Source organism: Epargyreus clarus, unplaced genomic scaffold (assembly GCF_041222505.1).
Source record: "Epargyreus clarus isolate Ecla_fem2 unplaced genomic scaffold, WU_Ecla_fem_2.2 ptg000029l, whole genome shotgun sequence".
Classification (NCBI taxonomy): Eukaryota; Metazoa; Arthropoda; class Insecta; order Lepidoptera; family Hesperiidae; genus Epargyreus; species Epargyreus clarus.
Genome location: NW_027332235.1, coordinates 7,502,880 through 7,527,087, shown reverse-complemented (window position 1 = coordinate 7,527,087; position 24,208 = coordinate 7,502,880). Strand labels below are relative to the sequence as shown.

General features: G+C 37.3%; 1 protein-coding gene across 4 annotated transcripts in view; it reads right to left on the bottom strand.

Annotated features, from left to right (window-relative positions):
* Window positions 1-419: 419 nt before the first annotated feature.
* LOC140754215 (uncharacterized) overlaps window positions 420-24,208 on the bottom strand; it is a 40,334-nt gene continuing 16,545 nt past the window's right edge. Inside the window, exons 3-15 of one of the 4 annotated variants that reach the window (XM_073089161.1) lie at window positions 21,029-21,342; window positions 16,019-16,140; window positions 11,779-11,954; window positions 10,548-11,566; window positions 9,965-10,085; window positions 9,324-9,650; window positions 9,029-9,136; window positions 7,842-8,434; window positions 6,813-6,929; window positions 5,251-5,307; window positions 3,949-4,039; window positions 3,206-3,311; window positions 420-2,094 (exon numbers count right to left, since the gene is read on the bottom strand). In XM_073089161.1, the coding sequence (XP_072945262.1) occupies window positions 2,043-2,094; window positions 3,206-3,311; window positions 3,949-4,039; window positions 5,251-5,307; window positions 6,813-6,929; window positions 7,842-8,434; window positions 9,029-9,136; window positions 9,324-9,650; window positions 9,965-10,085; window positions 10,548-11,566; window positions 11,779-11,954; window positions 16,019-16,140; window positions 21,029-21,342 (3,203 nt within the window). In that variant the 3' untranslated portion in view covers window positions 420-2,042. The remainder of the gene's footprint in view (window positions 2,095-3,205; window positions 3,312-3,948; window positions 4,040-5,250; window positions 5,308-6,812; window positions 6,930-7,841; window positions 8,435-9,028; window positions 9,137-9,323; window positions 9,651-9,964; window positions 10,086-10,547; window positions 11,567-11,778; window positions 11,955-16,018; window positions 16,141-21,028; window positions 21,343-24,208) is intronic. The other 3 variants (XM_073089162.1, XM_073089163.1, XM_073089164.1) reach the window with 3 other exon arrangements.

Below are 24,208 nucleotides of genomic sequence, written 5' to 3'. Positions count from 1 at the left end.
ACGCGTAAGTGTACGTAGTGGACCTACAAGGCCATGTATGCAGTTTCTATTTCGTTGTTATTTTTATTGACATAATGTTGATGATTTTCAAACGAAAGTTTTCTAAATAACGGGAAACTTTAAAATGTTTTTGCTGTATGGTTTAATAAATCGTAACCAAATTAATTTCAAGATATTCAGGATAAGAGCTATTTTTCAGTACGTAGTTTTAACAGTAAAACGATGTGCAATACCACGTGTAGTACATTTTTATGTTATTATACCGAGAAATAGTAGACAGCACATGTAATGTGTTCAAAATAAATTGTTATATTATTATAGTGGTATTATTATTAACTACTTCTGTTTTATTTGAATAAAGAATGTCGTACTTGGGGTTCTATTTATTTTTTTGGTAGGTGAGTAATAAAAGACAACAATGTAAATACATAGTTTTATTAGAAAATGAAAACAAAATTCCTTATACTACCTAAATAAGGCACGACGTGTCGAAAAAAACCGCATAGCACGACGACGGATATGAATGTCAAAAAGCGACGCGGACGATGCAACGGAACCCATACATTTGCACAGTAACCGAATCTCTCCCTGTATTATGAATATTGGTTACAATATTACCATGCAAGAGTAAAACTCAAATACAAAGCATGCAGCCTTGAATTTTTAATTTTAACAGCAATTTATATCAACATTTAGACCTGGCAACATTATCGATGAAATGTCAATTACTTTTTTCTAAATCAAAAATCCAAGGTCGCGTGGAGAACCAGCTCAGAATCTCGGATTATAAATTAAAAAATATAATTTATGACGTGCAAGTGATAAGTTGTAGAGGCGGATTAAGATTTTATTATGTAGTGGCTGAAATATATTTTGTTTGAATAGTAAAGCTGAATTTGTCGATATGTGATAAGAATTAAGATTAGCGATATACATAGAGAAATTTATAGCAACATTGAACTATACATAATATACAACAACAATTTTAATGTATACATATAGACACAGTTACGCTTTAATTAATGTATACATATAAATACACTTATCAACATAGTGCCAAAATGGAGAAATTTTTCCTAAAATTTCCAAGTCAATTAATTTTCGAGTATATTTTTTTACACATGTTTCAACATTATTTTGTGCGTACAATTTCGCATTGACTTTTAGTTATTTTACAAGTTAATGTTTAATAAAAATATTATAACTTTAAATCTACAGAAAATTACATAACACATTCTAATGAAAACTTGCCTTAACCTGAAATAAATAACTAGCTTCGACAGTTATCGTTTCGTTAAAACTATGCACTAAATTTGTAAATAATATAGGAATAATATCTTAATTTGTATGTCTTTGTACCAAATTATCAATTAAGGTGGAAATTTGGAATTTTGAAAATTGTTTAGTATAAAAAGAGAGAGCATTATTATTACAACAGGAAAGATAAAGACGAAGACGCTGAAATTTTATAGCTTTTCAAAAGATGAAAAGAAAATTTCTTTCCTCGCTTTTTTAGTTTAGACACTAACAAAATTTTTAACAACAAAAATTTTGAATGTCAACATTGTACATAATATAAAATATTAATAACATGATTTTAAAACTTTTCCAAATGTCAACATTATAAGTATAGTAAGAAAAATGTAAGAATCAAAGCCAATTTTTGAAAAGTTTCGCATTAAAGAGACAATATTTAGGTTAGAAAGTATAAAAATTAGTGTTATTAAAATCGGAATTATTATAACTATCAATATTGATTGGTCAACTTCCAAATCATCTAGTGTTGCCCGTTCAAAACTTATTTGTTATTTATTTTTATTTGTAATCTCTTAAAACTTTTGCAATGGGCAACACTGGGAGCGTTGTCCAAGTTTACTAATAAAATACTAAATAAAAAAACTTGACGAAAAGCAGTAAAAAACTTGTAAAAGACACCGAGTTTCGTTCATCAGTCATGTACATTACGCTAGATTTAGTAATATTTAATTTATTAATTTAATAATACAATAGTTGGGATGTTCCCCTTAGTTGGCACAATGTTGTCAGTAGTGGTCCATATCGGCTGTCGGGGCTACTGAGTATACTGATGGTGGTCTGAAAGAAAAAAGATAGATTAATATTTCATTTTAATTTTCGTTGTAGGGGTAAAAGAAATCCGAAATACCATCATGGTTGTTGACACAATAAGCAGTGATAGCCTAGTGGTTAAGAAACGCGGCCTCTCGATCGAGGGGTCTGAGGTTCAAATCCCAGGCACGCACCTCTGATTTTCAAATTTATGTGCGTATTAGAAATTAATTATCACTTGCTTAAACGGTGAAGGAAAACATCGTGAGGAAACCTGCATACCTGAGAGATAAAAATCTTAAAGGTATGTGAAGTCTACCAATACGCACTTGGCCAGCGCGGTAGACTATGGCCTAATCCTTCTCATTCTGAGAGGAGACCCGTGCCCAGCAGTGGGACAATAATGGGTTGATGATGATGATGATGATGTTGACACAATAACTGAATATAGTGTAAATTTTGTTCAGATAAATGATCCAGATATATTTTTATGATATATAGTCACTGGTTCCAAGAAACGCAGAGTTAGGAATCTAAAATCCCCCCGGTGGCCATCTTCAGCGCTGAGTTGAGGAGTCCTCTAAGCGCGTTGCCCCATCGGGCTCTGCCCAGGCGAGCTAAAGCTCGCCACATCCTCTGGTGTGTACAACGGCATGCTGACGTCCTTCCTGGGATCGCTGGCCGGACGGTTCGAGCTTCCACTCTTGCCGCTCTCAACCCCGGAAGCCCCCTTTTAGTTGCCTCTTATGATAGGCAGGAGATATCGTAACCCTATTCTGGTCACAGAATTATAGGGACCGGCCCGGTAGCCTACCTAAATAATGTATTAAGATCAATTCTGGACATCTTTCTCGCAGCGAGTGTATTTATGAGGATGGGTGTGCGTCTTTTTTTTTTAATATATGAGTAGCAGGACTGAGGACTAAGCTGGAAAGCCTCGGAAAAGTCTGTCTCCCTTACCACACCCTTCAAACCGGAACACAGCAGCGCCTAACACTGCTGTTATTAGGTAGAAATAGGTGTGGCAGTGGTGCCGCCGGAGTAGAACCACAAAGGGTTCTATCACCTTCAGTATTTAAAGCACCCATGGTAAATATAGGTAAATATCTAGGTAGCAAGAAGTTAATGTATAGTTCACCTTAGAGCTCGTCGCGGCGCGGGCAGTCGTGAAGGTCGCGGCAGGGCGGACATTCGCGACTCGGTGTTGGAGGCTGGTCTTAGATGCTCCACTGGGCTCGGAACCACTGGAATACGATACAATAGATGTTTATTGTCCGTCGGCAACCCAATACATACAAGCATAGGGATATACTGTAACGTATTTATTTAACTTAATAACGTATTTACTTAACGTAATTGTTTTTTATTCGTTTGTGTTGCCATTTTGTGTTTCTTAAGTTTTCTATTTACTTATATTCCACTATTTTGTAAATAATTAAGATAATTTGTCGTTGTTATGTTTGGGTACAATGCATTACGTAATAAAATTATTTCTTTCTTTCAATACTGTCCCACCGTACCCATACGGGGTTTGTTTCAGAATTAGAGGGGTTGAGGGCCTAGTCTAATAATTTAACCAGGTGTGTAGAGTTCACACGCCTTTGAGAACTTATTTTCTACTAAAGGCATTTCCTAACGTCTTTTTCTCAATATTTTATGCAAATCACATTAAATGACAAATAGACATCATTTTGAAAAATCAAGGGTACGTTACTGGGATTCGAACGTACTCCACCATTAACATACAGTGTTATACTGTCGCTGTCTTTTAGAACTAATCTTACAGCGCGAGTCTGCTTGAGTAAACAACCAATTTTTTTTTTTTTACTACGTTTTAGAAAATACAATTTAGTTTTTTTAAGTTCAGTATGTGCAACTTACCTGGCGCCGGTCTCTGTATGGGTACAGATGTAGGCCTTGACACTTTTAGTTGAGAAGCACCTGCTATTGAGTATGGTCGCGTTGTTGGTGGCTGTAAACATACAAAATATATATAAGTAAACTTAAAAAAAATGGAAAATTTAAAGAACTACTATATATGTATGCTCTAATAATAGTTTGTGCAAAATTTACCTACATTATATAAAACACAGGCATGTATATACAAATAAAAACCAATAGGGAGGATAGCTAATGACAATTATCACCGATAGAGGGACCAATCATATTTTAACACAGTTATTTTTTTTTTACATAAAATAGAGAATGGCAACCCATGTTATTTCCAAATCCTATTTGTAAAATTTTTCTTCTAAAATCCTAGTTCCAAATTTTTGCGCTAACCTCCAGATTGAGACAAATATAGTACATTATAATTAGAAATGAAGTAATAAACATAACCAAAATAAACAAAAATGGCATTAATTTATTCCAAAATCATCTTTAAGGAACACTATATTATATCAAACCATAGCTAATTATTGTAATTTTTATTTAATATATGACATTATAATTTATAATAATGGGAAATTGGACCATATAGTATGATATAGATTGATGACAAGCGAATTTAGTGGATGGTTAATGGACCGGATGAATTTGTTGTTCCATAATGTTTATCCATATATTATATATTATTATTTTGTGAGATATATATTTTTATAATAACAACTCCAACTGGGCAATATAAACACGTTAAAGGTTGAAAAAAATTGTAAGTAAACATAAAGCTTAAACAAAAACAATAAAATACACATCTAAGCTTGTACTGCCTGCAAAAAAAGTACATATGATTATTTCATACTATTTTTATTACTCAATAACAGTAATGTAAACAGAAAACAGATGTTTTCAGTCAGTCAGAGTTATTCACGTATTACTTAAGAAGCAAAGGATTGGGTCTTTGATTCACTTTTTTTAGATGGAATAATCAGAAAGGTGTAAATAATTATTGCGTAAGAAATATTTATTTATTAATACAGGGTATTTTGCAAAATTTAGTAGGTTCCAATTCTAATGCTTACATAAGCAAATGATAAGGAGTCAAAATTTTTGCTTCGTGTCGCTGATAATTACTTAAATTTGTGCTTACTACTTCCGCAATACTTGAACAACCCTAACTGTATTAAAAACGATTGTTAAAAGGCGACTTTTTGTCCTGCTTTACACTACTTATATCATGTAAGAAATTATTCATAGATTTTTTTGCAGTAAAAACCAAAGCGTACAGCGTTAGCAACTCACTGGCAGCTGGTGCGTCCGCAGCGCGACGGGCAGCCCGCAGCCGGCCGCCGCCCGCACCTACCCGACACGCCCCATGTTAACACAGGTTAATGGACACACAAAGCACACTAGGGATAGCGATATGACGACGATTAACCCACATTAGGAACGGCGATTTCACGACGATTAAGTGAAATACCGATTTTTTGGACCAAAAACGCTGACGGTATTTCGAAAAATCTTTTTTTTTAGTATATCGATTGATTGCAAAATCGATTTTTTTGGACCTGAAGCACTGAAGGATGCCAAATATCGATTTTTTTGAGTATCGATTCTTCAGATTTTAATTAAATTCGAATAAATTCAAAAATAACTTTATTGGGACCAAACGTACTGTTGCATTTTTAGAAATCGATATTGAGTATTGATTCTTTAGATTTTGATTCGACTTTCAAAAATCAATATTTTTAGAAATCGCTATCCCTTAAGCATACATTACATATAGACATTAGACACCCTTCTCTGCCCTTCCTATAGAATTCTGACAACGAGAGTAATGTCTTCTTGAAAAGCATGTACACGATATAAATTGTGGTAGTTAATTTTTGTAAGAAAATGTTGCTTTGTATTAAGGCTGTATACTTTTAATTAAAAATATTATAAATTTTACAGTTAAAAAGAAACGATTTTACTTTACAATCTATTTATGGTTTAATGTTGGTATCCAACTTTTAGACTAAGTTGGATAATGACAAATAATATTCCATATTATAAATGTAGTTTCTTGTCTATATAATGCAATCATCTCAAGTTCATCATAAAAAATATGGAGGAAAATTTTCTCAGGAAGAGTGACATTATAAACCAGTGTTGCCTCTATAAAGAGACTAAATCATTACTATGCGAATATTATTTGTCATTCTTATGCTGGGACATAACAGCACAAACCATTTTAGGATTGAAAGTGTAACGTCGGTTCAAACCCTTTCAAACCTACAAATTTTTTTGTAAAAACGATGAAAGTTAGACACATTACACATTAGGATTGATTTATGTAAACTTGAATATGTAAATCATTAATAAATTAGTAACACAACATTATCCCATCACCTGCTGAAATAAAGGTTGAACATTATATTTGATTACGATTTTACACTCGCGATTATCACTCATAAAAAACTGATTTTTGTAATTTGTTGCGCGAATGATCATAATGTAAATGTACAAAAATGTTAGGTTATTGAAATGACAGATAAAACATTTCTATTTATTTATACATATAGAAGTACAACAAAAAACCTAAATAATTGTATATAACCTTATCCAATACTTCACCTGTTCCAATGTAGAACAATCGGACGGTTTTATATCACTAGCATGACTCCTATTTAACCTACTGTCTGTACTGATGTAATTTGGCTTGCATTGAAAAGCGCGATGGACTAAACTCGCCCCAATTTTGAAGCCACACATAGCATAACATAACACTTCTTATATATTTTGTAACAATAAAGCAGCGTGCTGAATATTCCCTAATGTTCATTGGCACGTGCCCAGAAGTGGGTATAGTACGCGATACTCACATCCTTGGGCGCCACCAGCTGACTCTGCGGCCGTTCTCGCCTGAGAGTTTCCGTGCCCTGCCGCACGAGCGCGGGCGGCGCTTGCATCACCGGCCGCGATATTTGTCTCTCGTCCTTCTGGAACAAATTAGGGCTTTGTAAAAAATGCTTTGCAATAAATTTAATAATTTAAAAACTGTTGTGACAGACGTCGTTTGTCAGAGCTACACTTTGGTTTTTTTTTTATTTTTACAAACCCATTATTCTAAATCGTATGTCGGTATGGTGATCGTTCCACCACTCGGGTCGTCAATTGCTTGACACTATAAACAACATTTCTGGCTGTAAAGTAATAATGAGTATCAACATTCTGTTTTGTAGGACTTTTAGTCGGAATACATTTGGGCTGAGCGCGGGGTTGGACGCGTACACGCCGCGCCGCCCCGTGCTGCGGGACAGCGGGGCGGGACACACCTGGTACGCGGCCAGCGTGTACGAGTCGCGCCGCTGCGGCTGCGCGAGCGGCGCGGGCGGCGCGGGCGCGGTGGGGCTGAGCGCGGGGTTGGACGCGTACACGCCACGCCGCCCCGTGCTGCGGGACAGCGGGGCGGGACACACCTGGTACGCGGCCAGCGTGTACGAGTCGCGCCGCTGCGGCTGCGCGAGCGGCGCGGGCGGCGCGGGCGCGGTGGGGCTGAGCGCGGGGTTGGACGCGTACACGCCACGCCGCCCCGTGCTGCGGGACAGCGGGGCGGGACACACCTGGTACGCGGCCAGCGTGTACGAGTCGCGCCGCTGCGGCTGCGCGAGCGGCGCGGGCGGCGCGGGCGCGGTGGGGCTGAGCGCGGGGTTGGACGCGTACACGCCACGCCGCCCCGTGCTGCGGGACAGCGGGGCGGGACACACCTGGTACGCGGCCAGCGTGTACGAGTCGCGCCGCTGCGGCTGCGCGAGCGGCGCGGGCGGCGCGGGCGCGGTGGGGCTGAGCGCGGGGTTGGACGCGTACACGCCACGCCGCCCCGTGCTGCGGGACAGCGGGGCGGGACACACCTGGTGCGCGGCCAGCGTGTACGAGTCGCGCCGCTGCGGCTGCGCGAGCGGCGCGGGCGGCGCGGGCGCGGTGGGGCTGAGCGCGGGGTTGGACGCGTACACGCCACGCCGCCCCGTGCTGCGGGACAGCGGGGCGGGACACACCTGGTGCGCGGCCAGCGTGTACGAGTCGCGCCGCTGCGGCTGCGCGAGCGGCGCGGGCGGCGCGGGCGCGGTGGGGCTGAGCGCGGGGTTGGACGCGTACACGCCACGCCGCCCCGTGCTGCGGGACAGCGGGGCGGGACACACCTGGTGCGCGGCCAGCGTGTACGAGTCGCGCCGCTGCGGCTGCGCGAGCGGCGCGGGCGGCGCGGGCGCGGTGGGGCTGAGCGCGGGGTTGGACGCGTACACGCCACGCCGCCCCGTGCTGCGGGACAGCGGGGCGGGACACACCTGGTGCGCGGCCAGCGTGTACGAGTCGCGCCGCTGCGGCTGCGCGAGCGGCGCGGGCGGCGCGGGCGCGGTGGGGCTGAGCGCGGGGTTGGACGCGTACACGCCGCGCCGCACCATGCTGCGGCCCGCTAGTACCCTCGCTGCCGTCGGAGGTGGGTTGCCTGCGAAATGACATATACGTTAAAATACATGCGATGGATAAGGTTGTCCATTAAAACTAGCGCATGCGTACAGAAAAGGCGTCCGCTTCCTACGGCCTGGGATGCGCCGCAAACGTCCACCGCGGGCAACACACGTAATGTACTGGTGGAGCCTAATATATGAACACCCGCCGTAGATTTGTAAACGCCCACTCGCAAACTGTTTCTAAAAATCAGTTGCGCGCCGCCAATATATGACACGTGTTGCACACGGCGTACGTTTGCCGTGCATGCCAGGCCGTATAGAGCGGACGCCCGGTCCGTGTACACACGCCAGGTTTAGCGCAATGTGCGCTAAAAGTTCGTCGCGCACGCACCTATAATGTTACTCTCACTATTTTTCAATATAAACGTGAAAGCATGCGCACGCACCACTTTTAGCGAATGTCCTAAAGCAAAAGCGAAACCGAAGATTTGTCTTTATGAAACATTTAATATGATTTTAAATGTTAACAAATAAACTCTGAATACAAATTTGTTTCAATAAAAATCTAATATAAACAGGAACTTGACTCGCACACGAGAGTTGACACAGTATCTTAGAAACAAACTTACCAGGTATCCTATTCAATTCCTTATGTGAGCTATACTGCCTTAGTTTTGACGTCGGAAGACTGGTTTTCCTGGGCACAGCTGACGGAGGTGGCATTGGCATGTATGTGCCTAGAAATGAAGACAACGACATTGTTATAAATTTTGTATAATGGAGATAGATAATAAAATATTTCATATAGACTGAAATATTTTGAAACTTAAACATAAAATACATATTTCAGTGAATAAATGTAATATGTACAAATTAATTAAAAGTAACATAGGAATACAATGTTAAGACAAAATAAGGGCGTACCCGGATTCGTCGGCGACGTTCTACTGGGCGGCGATCTTTGCACGGGCATTGGCGCGGCCATCATTTTCTTATCCGGACTGGTCTTGCCCGCCAATATATCCCGCTTGGCCGAAGTCTTCTTAACCATCGTGGCACTGTTTATCACCGTAGTGTTGTGCATATCGTACGTTCTTTCCATGCCAGAGTTATTAGGTAATTTCGACACGACTGTGTACGACTTGTCGTCGAGCATGTCGTAGATGGGTGATATTGTGTTCTGAATGTTCATGAGCTCGTTCTTACCGCCCCTCTTGAATGATGTTAGAGGCGTCGAAGCTACTTGGGTGCCTGGAAGTAGAATAAAAATGATTTCTAGCTAATGATGTATCTCTTTTTGACGTGAAGACGTTACCGCGAAAATCCTCTGAATTCAGAGTAAAAGATAAATTTAAGATCAACTAGGGTTCGATATGGCTTCAGTAGAGGATTAAAAAATATTTATATAATAAACTTTATCCCTAATTTTAAAGTGTTTAAATTACAAAAGAAATGTCAAATACTAAATATCGATTGATAGATAGAAAGTTAGGTTAGTTAGCATAGAGTCTGTTTTGTATTTCACATTTCCTCAATCAACAATATAATATATTTGTATGTATTACGTGGATCGACGGTAACGGTCTCCGGAACGCTTTCGGGCGGGCTGCTCGAACTGAAGGTGCCTGTGTCGGTCCCCGTGCTTTCGCTCGAACCAACCATTGCCCGTTCTTGGGAGCCCCATTCCTGTCAAGACATCATTATATTACGTGGGTGTTACTACATTACACTATAGGTACAAACTAAGCATATGAAATGGGTATTATTAATTATTTGTACACTTCCACTGAAGCATCAAAAAGTTAGTTAAAAGGCTTTTTCACAAAAAAATACTTTGATTTTACGTCGTTTGGGACGTTTGAGAAAAATGATAATCATTTATTACAAAAAAATAGACAGATAAAAATCGACACCATAAAGTTGGCTGACTAAAATTGCAAGTTTTGCAGAAAATAGAATTGTTTACATGTCGTGTCGTATCATTTTAGCAATCATTTTGAAATATTTTTGTTTCGTAGGTAATAGTTTCACTACTTAAGCGCATTAAGTAAACATACGCATTTTTATAAACTAATTATATATCGAAAAACACAATTGTGGGAATATGTAATAAGGACGGCAATTAAATAAAGATTCAATCAAACTTACCTCCGCTTGTAAAGTCCTTTCACCAGCATCAATAAGGTTTAAGGTAGCTGAATTTATATCAATCATATTTTGCTCGTCCGTTTTTACATAAACCATAGTAGCATCCATTGCACTAGATTTTGGGGATACTTTTTTGAATGTTGCACTTCGTTTCGGAGTCTCCCTTGCAGGTTCCTCTTGTTTCTCGAAGGCGTTCATCCCTCTTCGTCTCGACAAAATCTCGGATACATTCTCCAGACTTTGTCTAGGCACCGTTATAGTCTGATTTGGCAACTGTATTGTTTTTATCGGAGACGTATCCACTTGGTTCGGCAGTGGTTTCTCCGGTTCACTGGGCAAAGCTTTCCTTGCCAATGACAGTTTCTGTCTAGCTTGTATTATCTCATTTAGCTCCTGTTTGTCTAGAGTTGTGTTCAAGCTATTCTTGCTAGCGAGTTCGACAGTTTTCTGCATTTCCATGTCTTTATAGAAAGCGTTATCGGCCACGAAAGTAGATTCTAAATTTTCTTTTTCAGCGTCAATATTTCTTCTGAATTTATTATTTGAGTAGTGCAGAGTTATAGTTTCACTCATTTCACCGTTCGTTTTAGGTTTTGGCGCGTTATTATCACTATTTTCGTTTAATACTTTTACAGGATCGATTTGACACGCTTCCTCACGGGCTTTGGTGTAACTTTCACAGTTCTTAATAACTGAGTCGCGTTTTGTGAAACTATTGAATAGTTGGCACCTAGGTCGTGCTGAAAGCAATCTTTCCGACTGTTCCAAATGTGTAAATGTTGCTGAACTGAATATATTTGTGTCCGTCGTGTCTCCTTTCGGCTTGGAAGTGTTTGATACTATATAGGAAGAGTTGACTGAGCTAACTAGACTAGGCGGTAAGGAGTCCATTAGGCTATCATTGTCAGGGTATGTGGTCTGCGAGAGGAAACTGGTACTCATGTCTTTTTCGTCAAGAATGCTTAGCGTCATACTAGTCATCATGGGGTCGATACTATCACGGCCAGATGTTGGTATACCTGTAAAGTGTTTAATACATGATATTAAATGAACCCTAAATGTATTAATGGGTAGCATACGAAATCACTTTCAGTTAAGGATTTGAAATGAAGTACATACGATCTTCAAAACATTAAAAACTAAGTACTTCGAACTTTAAGAAGTTTCTCCAGTTCGATTTATGTTTTTATGGGAAACATGGGTTGCTACTCGTGAATCTAATGGAACTCACCTGAATCTCTTTGCGATGGCATGGATTTCCTGCTATCCAGTGACTCAGGATTAAAGTTACCCGAGCTCTCCATTAGCAAGGAGGATACGAGGCTCGGGGGCGACATCCTCATGAGAGATTCGCCGCTCTGATACATGTTTAGGCTGCCACGCTCGTTCATTATGTTTGTTAGGCCCCTGGAAACATTATTCGATATGTTATTATTACAATACAGTTGGATAAAGTTAAAAAACTAAACTAAATCAAAAGACTAGGTGAACTGATGTCCCGCAATGGGTTCCCAGTTCGAACCCTGGCCAGTCCAAATGATAAATTTGGAACTCCTTTCTGGATCTGGGTGTCTCTTTGTGTGTTTCCATGGTACTCACGACATTATTAAATAAATGTAATAATCTTTGAAAAATATTTAGGTGAATAACAAATATAATGTTTAACATACATAATTATGAAGTAATTATTAGCTACGAGACTTTAACACCTTCACACCAAGTGGTGTCGCAATAAGAAACACAGTAGCGCGTATGAATTCCGTAAAGTATAAAAAAAACTTTAATATACAATCTTTATGTCTTATGACTAATCTGTATAGTAATATAGTAGTAATAATGTGTCATAGATATCCTGTTTTACGCTATTAAGTTTTTCGAGCCCGTAGACGATGACCTTCTAAATCACCGACCTTTAAACATTTATATGTCAAGTTTATCATGGTTTGTCAAACAATGTAAACATCTTTAAGGAGGAAGTACACTTGAATTACGGGTGACAAATCGACTTGAATCGATTTTGTACGGTACTTACATTTTTCTTTTGATTAACTCGAATACTCCTGGGCTCTTGAATTTTTAATATTGAAAATAAATATTTTTTGTATACTCCGTAATGTAAGGGCACACTAACGCAGCTATGTACTAGGGTTGTTGCGAATATCAGCATCAGCATCAGCATCAGCTGATTATCAGCTTTCTTTTAAATATCAGCATCAGCATCCGCATTCGCAACAAAAGATGCTGATATTTAATGCTGATATTGAAATTGTAACGTGTTCGTTGAAGGCGGGACCGAGCTTAAATCACGTGGAGTTTTAGCCAATCACAGAAGTTTATAAACACAAGTTGTCATCAAACAATCATTCGATTGTATTGACAACGTAATCTGGTCAGACATCAATAACTTTCGATCATAGTTCAATCAATCAATAACAGAATTATGTATTCAATTCATAATGCCACATTCAGTGAAAAGTGCAATATGACCAAATATTTCGTTATTGAACAAAGATACGACACAGTGTAGTTTTTGTAAAAAAAATAACAAATAAATGCCGACTTCTGTGTCACTGCAAAGTGGAGGGTAGCTGAAGGGGATGTTGGTTTGGTACATGGTTCTGAAGTCGGTGCTAAATATATTTCGTTGGATAACGGCGTAAACAGCGTGTTCAATATGAGCGCCGGCTTGGGAGATATGTGCTGAACCAAAATTTGTTTCAGTTGATTTTTTCTTTGTAGTGACATGGAAGTCGATTGTATTTTTTAATTATTTTTTCACCTTTTTTAGTGATGACATACTAAAAATCTTACAAATGCACTAGTCGCCCTTACGATTTTTGAAAGTTCCCCTCGATTTCTCTGGTCTGCCATCATCAGACCCTTATTTTCTTATAATGGAACTACTTTGTAAATATCTTTTTTCCAACAAAATAAAAATCATCCAGTTCAGTTCATAAACGACGAAGTTATCCGCGAACAAACATAAAAAAGACATATATACGGTAGAATTGAGAAACCGCCTCATTTTGTGAAGTTGGTTAAAAAATACTATTCTCATAAGGGACGTACAAATACCTCAGTATAAAATATATTTATATTTAGTATTTTTAAATATCAGCATCAGCATCAGCTGATATTAATCTGAAAAAATCAGCATCAGCATCAGCATCAGCTGATCTAGTAAAAACCTGCATCAGCAACAACCCTGCTATGTACCTGTGGGAGAGAGCGGGCAGGGGAGGATGCCGAGGAGGTCCCGTGCTGTCTTCTTCCCTGTAATACCTACAATTTGCTATTGCGACGCGACTCGTTTCTATATTCGGAGCGGACTAGCAGTTTGGTGCGGACTCTACCTAAGTATTTGACTGTATTGACATTGATTCTTTGGTTAATACCCAATATAGGTTTCAAATTCGTTTCTCGTCCGAAAATTCATGTAAATAATAAATTTAGATTCAATGATATAGACTTAAATGTTTGTGTACATTTCTACTAACCATTTTAGATATAATACAGACTCCTAGTCATAGCGTTATAGATATCACTGTCAATTTGTGAAAGACAAATACCAATTGATCATAGATTTTTAACACGGCGCTTATTCAAAAACGAAAGCAACTAAATACAATTCGATTCTCACTACTAAACTCATGATGACATCTATGTTACATGTTCTACTGGTAGCATGTAAGCTATTAATAATATTCTTGAATGTAGAAACTTGTTTTTAAAAGAGGTTTTCATACTAGTCATATTGTAAGGACTTCGATTAGACTAATAACCACGATCATGTAATATTTGCAAATTCAAATTACTTTTTCTCCATAAAGGAACACTTTGCAAAGTGGTGGTAGATTATAAATTATTAACGTTCCAAAATAATTCTGTACAGGAACTATTGCATATTTTTTTATTTGATTTGAGACCTGAAGATAATTTCATCACCATCACGATTTTTCATAAATAATTAAAAAATAAGAACATTTAAATAGTTCGCGCTTTAATTTACAATTCTTTCATTCTATTTTTAGCACCTCTAACTATCGAGGTTACTCGCATATGTTTATTAAAAATTAATTAACGCTTTTCCGGTGAAGGAAAACATTCTGAGGTAAATGGGAGTGAGAAACTCTATGACGTACTAAAAGGTGTGCCCTAAAAGGTGTGTACTTAAGACTTGTATGGTAGAACTCCAGAAACACTGCCGCCACGTTCCGGCAAGATGGTGGTAAGGGAGACGTACGTATCCGAGGTGTACCAACTTGGTCCTCAAGGGCAGCAACGCATCAGTGTGGTCGTCTACAGATTTCCCATGCCGGGCCACAACCACTTAACATTAGGTGGACTGTAAATTAATTTGCTATATATACGGCTTCATTTACGAGTAAAGGCAATCCTTTCGCTAAGGATGTGGGTAGTATTTGCCACGTGGTTCATAATTAAGGCGAGGCTGGTTGTCGGCAGTAGAACAAGTGCCTTAACAACGTTCGCTTTCACGTTTTTTTGTGCACCTCGCTAACCGTGCCAAGTCATCCCGTGTAATTGAACGAAAGTCTAGCGAATGCTTCTCTTATTTTGACTCTCCAGTCGCTGGAAAGATATCGAATTTAACTAATGTTTTGTTAAGGAATTATTGAAGAAGTATTCTGTTACGTGTCTACGAGAATGATATGAGTCTATTGTTTAGCGAAAAAGAAATGTTGAAATTTGAAAAACTTTTCTGTGGGATACAAGTTTTAAGAACAAACGTAAAAGATTTGAACGTAACTACAGTAAAATATGCAGTACTTATTATATTTTACGTAGCACAACACCATAATAATGTGAGTTGGAACTCACATTAATATGTTACTGTCCTTATGAGAAACACGTGTAATAGAAACATCTTGTATCTCGGAGAAAAATAAATTACATAATCCCTTGCATCTAATTGTTTCATTTGTGGTGAAGGAACTTTCAGTTAGCTACAAGTTATATCAGCAAGAGGTATCTTATCGAAGACGTTTTTATGATTTTTAATGCTGTAATGCTTAGAAAGTGTACTAACTTCCTTGTTATAGATGTCTTATGTAGCCCGTTTTGCATACAACAAATCTGTTCCTGACTCTCAGCATTTCATAGCTTCTACTTACAGGTCTTGCTCGTATCCATAACCACACCATAAAATTAAAACGCAGAAAGAAAATTACACGACTCTTAATAATAAGTTTCCTGCCATACTTTGATATCCTAACACTTTGAATGAGCACCTTATAATCCTGATCAGTCGAGACAAAGCCGAAATTATACTCAGCCGAAATGTTTTGACAAGCTTTACAATGTATACACGTTATACTTAACCTTAACCATCACATCACCAATGTTAATAATAACATCTCAGACTTATTGACGTATACTCATAGATAGACGATACTCATAGAATGATAAAAAAGAGAAAAAAATAGACGTTAAAAATGTTAAAACTTCCATACTTATTGAACGTGTTGTGCAGGTTGTGCGCCGGCTGCGATAGGTCGATGTTGATCGCCTTGAAGGGAACGTCCGATAGACGCTCCGAGACGTCAGACGCTAGCGTCATGTCCAAGTCTTCTAGCTGAAAAACGTCTATTATTAGTACGTCATTTATATTGTTTCATTAAATGACTAGAAGTAAAAGCTTTATAAATGAAGCGTTAACTCTTTTTCTACTCATAGTCCCATATAAATATTTTTAGAATTTGGATGCCGAGAATACCCATAAACACAATTTACCTGGCCGGGAATCAAACCCGGAGCCGTTAGCATATACACCAATATATGGACAGCTCCACCACCCTGATCTAATAATTACTTACAATATGACAAGGTCGATGCAAAAGTTACCTTTGACCTGACAAGATGATCCTGGATAGGTACAATTCAACGGCTGAGTTATAGTTAATTGTGTAAGAGAAAAGTGAGCGGTTGGTATTTCAGATCAAAGGGACATGCAGAACAACTATAGTTCCATATTGTTGCAAATATGAAAGACAATATTAATAAAATTACTTCTTAAATAACAATTTGCGTTTGATCAATGTCTGTCTAGGTCTTATGCTTGATGCGTTATTGTGTCAAGATTATTAAATTTCCACACTGGCCTGGAATTCGCCGAAGTTGTGGTTTTAGGTAAGTACTAAAATGATATGCCTAGAAACATTATTAGGTATAAATTATAATCTAAGTCTCCACAAGAGAAATTTCTAGATAATAATATATGGTGAAGCTATGATGTAGGGGTAGTACCTCCCCTGTCCAACCATACTCGTTCTACCACCTTTCAAACACCTGTCAACATATTTTTGTCAAACTCGTCTTGTATCCTTTCGATTAGATTTTTTTTAAATAACTTATGTTATATGTAATGCTAATGCATGTACGAAGTATCAAGTAACTAATACAACTATACCTTACCGTAACATATGGTACAGGTAAACGATCTGCTTATAAGAATCAATAACCCTTCTATATTCATAGCAACTCCTCTCCTATTTCAAGTCATACATACAATATATGCCACTGTATGCACATTATGAAACAGTAACTGTTTATTCATACGGAACTCGTGTTATCACGAGATAATATTACCGCACTGAGACTTAAGCTAGGGCTGCCACTACTTTGATTTTTAATACAAAATATTGAGTTTAGATTTTTTTAATAGCTTTTGGAATTTACTTTTAAGAAATCATTTATAAATTAAGAAAAAATAACACAGTATAAAATTATTAATTGTGTATCTATGATTTACCAGTTCACACTTATGTGGTGGACTATGGCCTAAACGATTTTAATTCTGAAAGGAGATCAGTATCAATATCAATAGTAATGGATTGATGACGACAGTTATTATCTTAAACTGGTGTATAATTCGATTTTCTTAACAAGATATTGAGCAAAATATTTCAAAACAAACAATATAAAGTACCTATTTTAAATTAAATATATAAATCTAGTTCCATAGTTATAAACGTACCAACGGCTGCATATATGTCTCATATTACACTTGAAATAATAGCCAGATCTAGTTATTATCTACAAAACGAAACTTAATAAAATATTATGAAGATAAATAATATATATTTTTTCCGTGGTAAGTATGTTAAATCGACAGCCCTAGCTCCAGCCTGTTGTAAAATATTTACAGACCCGACGAAGCTCGTTTGAATAACATTACCGTTAGAATCACACTTATTGATGTATGACATAATATTATCGTTTGGATGACCAAAATGATTCACTTATTTGCACCTATGTTTTGCATATACCAATTCAATATAAATAATTTGTATATTTGCATGTATATAAGATAATTTTAACGTGATCACTCTATGTTAACATCAATGTTGCGAATTGTATGAGACATTTCAGGGTTATCAAGTAATTTCAAATGAATGTGACGACAACGTTGAAAATATATTTCTATGTTTTCATATTTTACATATGGTTGAATTTAACATTACTATTTTGATAAATGTAGCACCAACATCTAATAGTTCATTCATATTCTCCTTTTAGTTGAGTTAGTAAATTTTCCAATATATTCATTAGGATTAAGTTCTTATATAAAACAATTGCACCTATTATATCTATTGAGTGATTAGCATACAAATATAATCACTTTAAACATGAAATGACAGTCTTCATAGCATAGAAAGAATATACAATAAAAATATTTCAAATTAATTTCAGTAAAAGTGAACAGAGAGTACCTTGAGAAAGACCAAATATTGAAGAAAACAAATTTAAACGTAACCGAGCGTACAAAACAACAAAACGCTAATTGAAAGACGAAAACAAAAAGATCGGAAACGTTAAACCCGTAAAATGTGATCCGAGATTAAAAAACTATAATGAAACCGTAAAACAACGCTTACGCTACGGCTATTGAAAGTTATATTGAGATGGAGAAATCACTAGTTCACCCAGTTACTCCAGTTAGTGGTCGGGTGGCGTTACTTAAGGTCGCTCCAATTTCATTCATATAATATCTTAAGCGTTGACATTTTAATTGAGATTTCGGTTTAAGAAATATTACAAGACTACTTGGAGTTTAGAGTTCGCCTATTGATGCACCAGTGTCATGGCTTTTTTGCCTTTAACAGCAATGGTAACTGCTGCTTTGTTCTGATTTGAAGGTATTGTAAGGCAGAGACATTTTTATGACGCGTTTGAACCCAGACGTAGCAGCAATTCTTAATAGATATTAAATTATTAGTGTTCCATGTTACCCTAAATCCAAAGATAGTATTTTTAAAGCTCACTGTAATATTTACGGCTGGGCACAGTATTTTATAACCCATACACCAACACCAAACGACTTCCGTACATACCTTTCGATATAATCCCCCCATATGCTCTACCCACGACGCAATTCAACACCATTAAGCCGATTTATCTGAAATGTCTTATTTCATGGCGGGCTTACAATGCGTTCGCGGAAAAATAAATGCAATACCTTGCAACGGTAACGTATAGTGGTATTACTAATTACTTACATAATATTAACAAAAAAATTATTATTATTTATAAAAAAAACCTATTATTATCAGGTAACAAACGGCCATAGTAGTACAGACGTCTAAGATGATGATTGATGATGATTTTCTAGGCAAAGGTACTATAGGCAGGCACTAGCGAGGCACTTTACACTTACGTTCTAGAATATTATGGATGGATAGATGAATCACAACATACGCACTCTAAATTGATCTACCTGAACAGAGGTCTTAAAGGACAAAGGGAAACAAAGGAAGAGTTATTAAACCAAGACAATGGAATCGTTCACCAAATCAAACCTAACGGTATCGACGTCAATTCACTAATTGACCGTGAAATTGTTAAATTAACTACCTTTCGATTAATTCGTAAGTGTCGAAATTATACCATCCAATGAAATTTCAAACTTGGTTGAAAGTTTTTAAAAATATATTCCTCTAAAAATAGTGACAGTTTTTTGCCTTAGATAACTAATTTTAAAGCATATTATCTGATCGATTCATGTCATACATACAATAATACAGAGACATAATACATGAAAAAAAAAAAAAAGAATTTCTAAAATGATGTAAAAAACAAACAAGTATATGTGTATCTGTTGTGTATTTAAATCCAAGGTTTATGTGTATACGCAAACAATTACGCATATTCCCGCAAAGCCAACTTACCGAGTATACGAGTCGTGCCAAGCAGAGGTTTTTGACCCAACTTTAAGCCCTTCATAAGTAAAATTATTCACCTGACTTAGATGTACAAATTTATAAAGTTTTTGAGAACTATAAAATTTAACAAACTGATCACTGCGTTAGTGTAAGATACACTCTAACTTCAAAGAAACACAGAGAATTAGCTTAATACGTTCTGTCGTATTAAGATAACCGAAAAGTTGAAGTCAATCAGGACCATTTATATAAAATAAAGTGTTGTACTCAGTGGTTGTAGGAAACACCCAAACACGATCATATCCATATCTATACATACCCACACAGGTACACAGGTACACATAGAACTTAACCTAAATGTTCGTGTGGATTATAATTCTCAGCACGCGATGTGATATTGGATGAGAGTACGTGCAGATAGATATTAATTATCCGTAGCTTTGATGATAAAGGAAGACATTGCAAAGGAACCTACGTATCTGAGAGTTATCTATATTTTTATGTGTCTACTTACCAATATAGAACAACAATCTAAGCACATCAATGAGACTATATGTAAATTCTAATCAGCCGTAAGAATCCTAAAAGTCATACTTCGAACATTAAACATTATGAATAACAAATGTTTCAACTCAATCAGTTCTTAATAGTATTTTTTCTTGAAAATATCACTCATACTAATAGAATATTTGGCAATACATTTTAAGCGTTTACTATACAGTGTTCTAAATCACGCTCTAACGGCAGAAGGTTTTATATGTATCTTATATACTTATGTATAGACTTGTAAGATGACCATATTTGACTGTTACTTTGGCTTTGAGAGACCGCAACCGCAGAATGACTTAATAAATTTTGAATGCAACAAGAGCCATTGAGATGAAGATACCTATGAGATTATAGATAAGAACTAAGCACAAGAAATACATTCGATTAGACTTTCGAAAATTTAATTGTCATCAGTCATCACCATCTTTTATAGCTTTTTTTTAAAATAAATAAGCGATATATTTATATTATAACCGTTATTAGTTTGGTTTGGTTTTGATTTAGTTGATATAGGGATCTATCGATGTTGTAATTTTCCACATAGTGAATAATAAATAAAAATATTTACATCAAAATGAATTATTATGTCATTTTGAGGTCAAAAGCAATATTAAACTAAATCACTGAACGATATTTTACTTTACCTAATTGAGCTCAGATGGTAGCAGGTAGGTTAATTGTTAATGTAATAAAGTACCTCACTTGAACATTAACCATCCGTGGACATTCTATATTGCAATCATTAAAACCAACCTGAGGATCGTCGTCCGGCGCTATACTCCTCCTCTTCATCGCATATTCCTTCACAGCATGACTATTCTCCGAGTTCGTATCAACGTTGAAGGTCTTCAACCGTATCATAGGACTGATAGGTCCTAACGGGTTGGAGTACTTGTTATACGTGAGATACTTGTTAGGAGACTGGTTCAGGGAGGGATGGGGAGACATGGAGGAATGGTTGGAAGTAACTTCGACGATACTCTGGATACTGGGCCTCTGCACGCGCTTCTTAGGCTTGACGTAGGTCCGAGAGTCAAACTTGTGTTTGTCGGGAATAGAGACGTCATCTGAAACAAAGAATATAAATACGTTGTTTTACTGGAACATTGTACTACATTAGGTTGGGAATCCGGAAAACCCGCTCTTAGTAAGTCTCGCTTTCGACTATGACGAATCAGTCTAGACATTATTTTTATATATAATATCTTTGTAACGAAGGATACCTATATCATAATAACCCAAATTGAATTGGAAAACACTGAATAATATAATGGATGTGCTCGTAGGTTTATCACGGTAAACGAATATAGGAGTTAAGCTATAAAATCATTTATGGTCTCCGAGTTTTAGGAAAATAGTTTCTTAATGCTTTCACTTTTTAAAGAAATACCAATATTTATTTTACTACCTCCAAAGCCTCAGGAACATTAATAAATGAAAAAACAGACATTCAAATATGGCATAAATAAGCAACATAGAATATAATAACAACATCAGATAAATTAAATATTCAGGACAGATTACCTAATATTACAGGATAATAGGAATGGAGAAGTATCTTCCCCTTCTCAATTTCATTCTGAATGAGAAGGGTAATATCATGAATTCATTTGATTTTAGTAGAGTGCGTAGAGTTCGATGTTTTTTTTACGTCAAAAGTAAATGACAACATCGTAATTTGTAGTTCGCACATGAGTTCCGTAAAACAGAGGTGTATGCCCTGAATTCCAATACGCATTTCCAACATAACATGAAAAATGATTAATGCTACAAAAAGATATATTACAAAGAAATGGAATTTTTACGTGTAAATAGTTAACCCAAAGAAAAGTAAAGCAAGGTAACAGCATTATATCCTTGAGCACAGGACGAAATGAACAAATTGACGAAATCTAATAATAAAGATCGGGAGCAAAAGATAACTGAACCGAAAGGTCATCGAACCCATCACACAACATCACACCGGAGAGCAAGTTTCGGCTATGACATAAATAGAAATAGTCCTCTGGTGACATAACAATAGGTCGCATTTTTGCGTGCACCTGGCGGTGTCGGTCAAAAATATAACAGTGCATTAGATGCTCGCCAAAACATTTAACTGGGCGTGGGAACCTTGTACAGCACATTTAGATCAGACTGAATAAGCAAAATAATCCAAATAAAGCTACATTTCTTTAATTTGCTGCCTTGATTGATGTTCTCTAATCCCCAGAAAAAATCAAAGTAATCAACCATTCCCAGGATAATGGATCTACAGGAATGTATAATCCTCAAACAAGTCTTGCCGCTGCTGTCACTAACATGAAAGATAGATGCAAAAACGATAGGTTTCATTGCACTCTGCGCATAATAAGGAAAATGTATTCAATATGCTGCATGCTGCGATTTATCAAATAAAAGCAAATCGATTCCTAACATGGGCTATTAATATTATGGCTTCTAGTAACCGGTATCAGAGCGCAAATTTCATGATACAAATTCAGCTTTAAGATTATCCAATTAAGAAAACAGCTTATTGACGATATAAATAACGCTTCAGACGACGATGCCAATGTAACTGTATCTTAATCAATTCATCAATGAAAAGTTAACACTTTAAAAAACTTAATTGGTCAAAATGTTAAAATAGATCAAGAATCGGACGCAGTAAGTTACGGTCTAGACATTTATTGCGACAGACCGGTACTAAATTATTCTGATTAATATCCCACTCGAGTCCACTTCGTTATCTACGACGAAGTTGTGTCGCATTGAAACGAGCGGGTTGTGGAAACCTAATCTTTGTAATATAATAATTTGCTGTTTGTGAAGGAAACCTTGCAAGGCGACACGAGTCAGCCTACACCCATTGGCCGTGTGAAAAGGGGAAAGCAAGCAATTTCTGCCATTTCTGACGCCTGAGAATCAGCTTGCTAGGGAACGTCCGCCGACCATTATAGTAATCGCTATAATTGAAGTTATAATTTATTTACTTCAACTTCTTGATAGGTTTGACGAAAACTTAAATTGTCTACAGCCTTGAGCTTTCTAAAAATTATAGAAAAGTCTCGTATACATACGAGTATTTTTGTACTTTAACAACTAAGAATTGATCAGAATTGTGCGCAGCTAATCCATAAGTATCCCTAGTACGTACACATTCTGTGGCATTAATTGTGTTTCAGATTAATGTCCAGCTATGTTAACTTGAAAGAATAAATGCACTGGCAGCACCCAACAGACAGGGAGTCACCTGATGTAAGATGTAAGCTCACCGCCCCGTAAGAGCGTTTGTAATAGATGCCAGATAGAAGAAACTTAAATTGGGTTCCATATGAGTTCTTGTGTTCCTATGTGTGGCAGTAATACCGTCTCGTTGACCACGCGATTCTAGCAAAAGTACTTAATTTTAATTCTACTTATCATTTAGAACAAGTAGAACACAATACACAATTTCACGTTTAAGTTACAGGTTTAACCTTCGTTCATGTACCTAGTTAGTACGTCAATCGATCAAGTACTGGTAATAAAAACTGGACCATCAACTCAGCGCTGGCCACTCGGCTCCGGAAACCCACATTATCCGTTACCCATACAGGGGCAGTGTCGATTGACCCAACAAAGTACAGGTTTACCATTACAGAAAGTGAAAGCCAATAAGACTAGTTGCGAATGCTAATCGATGCGAAGGCGGACCGACACCTTCCGATGCATATGCGATGACATCATTCCAATACACGAACGTACCGCGACCATTAATGGCCTTAAGTATGCAAATCTGATCCAAATGTAATGAGACGAACGTTGAGAGAATAACATTGTCTTAAATGGCGTGCGACATTGACTTTGAAAATACATATGCGACTGTACGGGCGGTCGTGAAAATTTACTTACGTGAACGCTATTACGTAACTTAACATGCCATATGCGTACATATATGTATGTACGTATGTA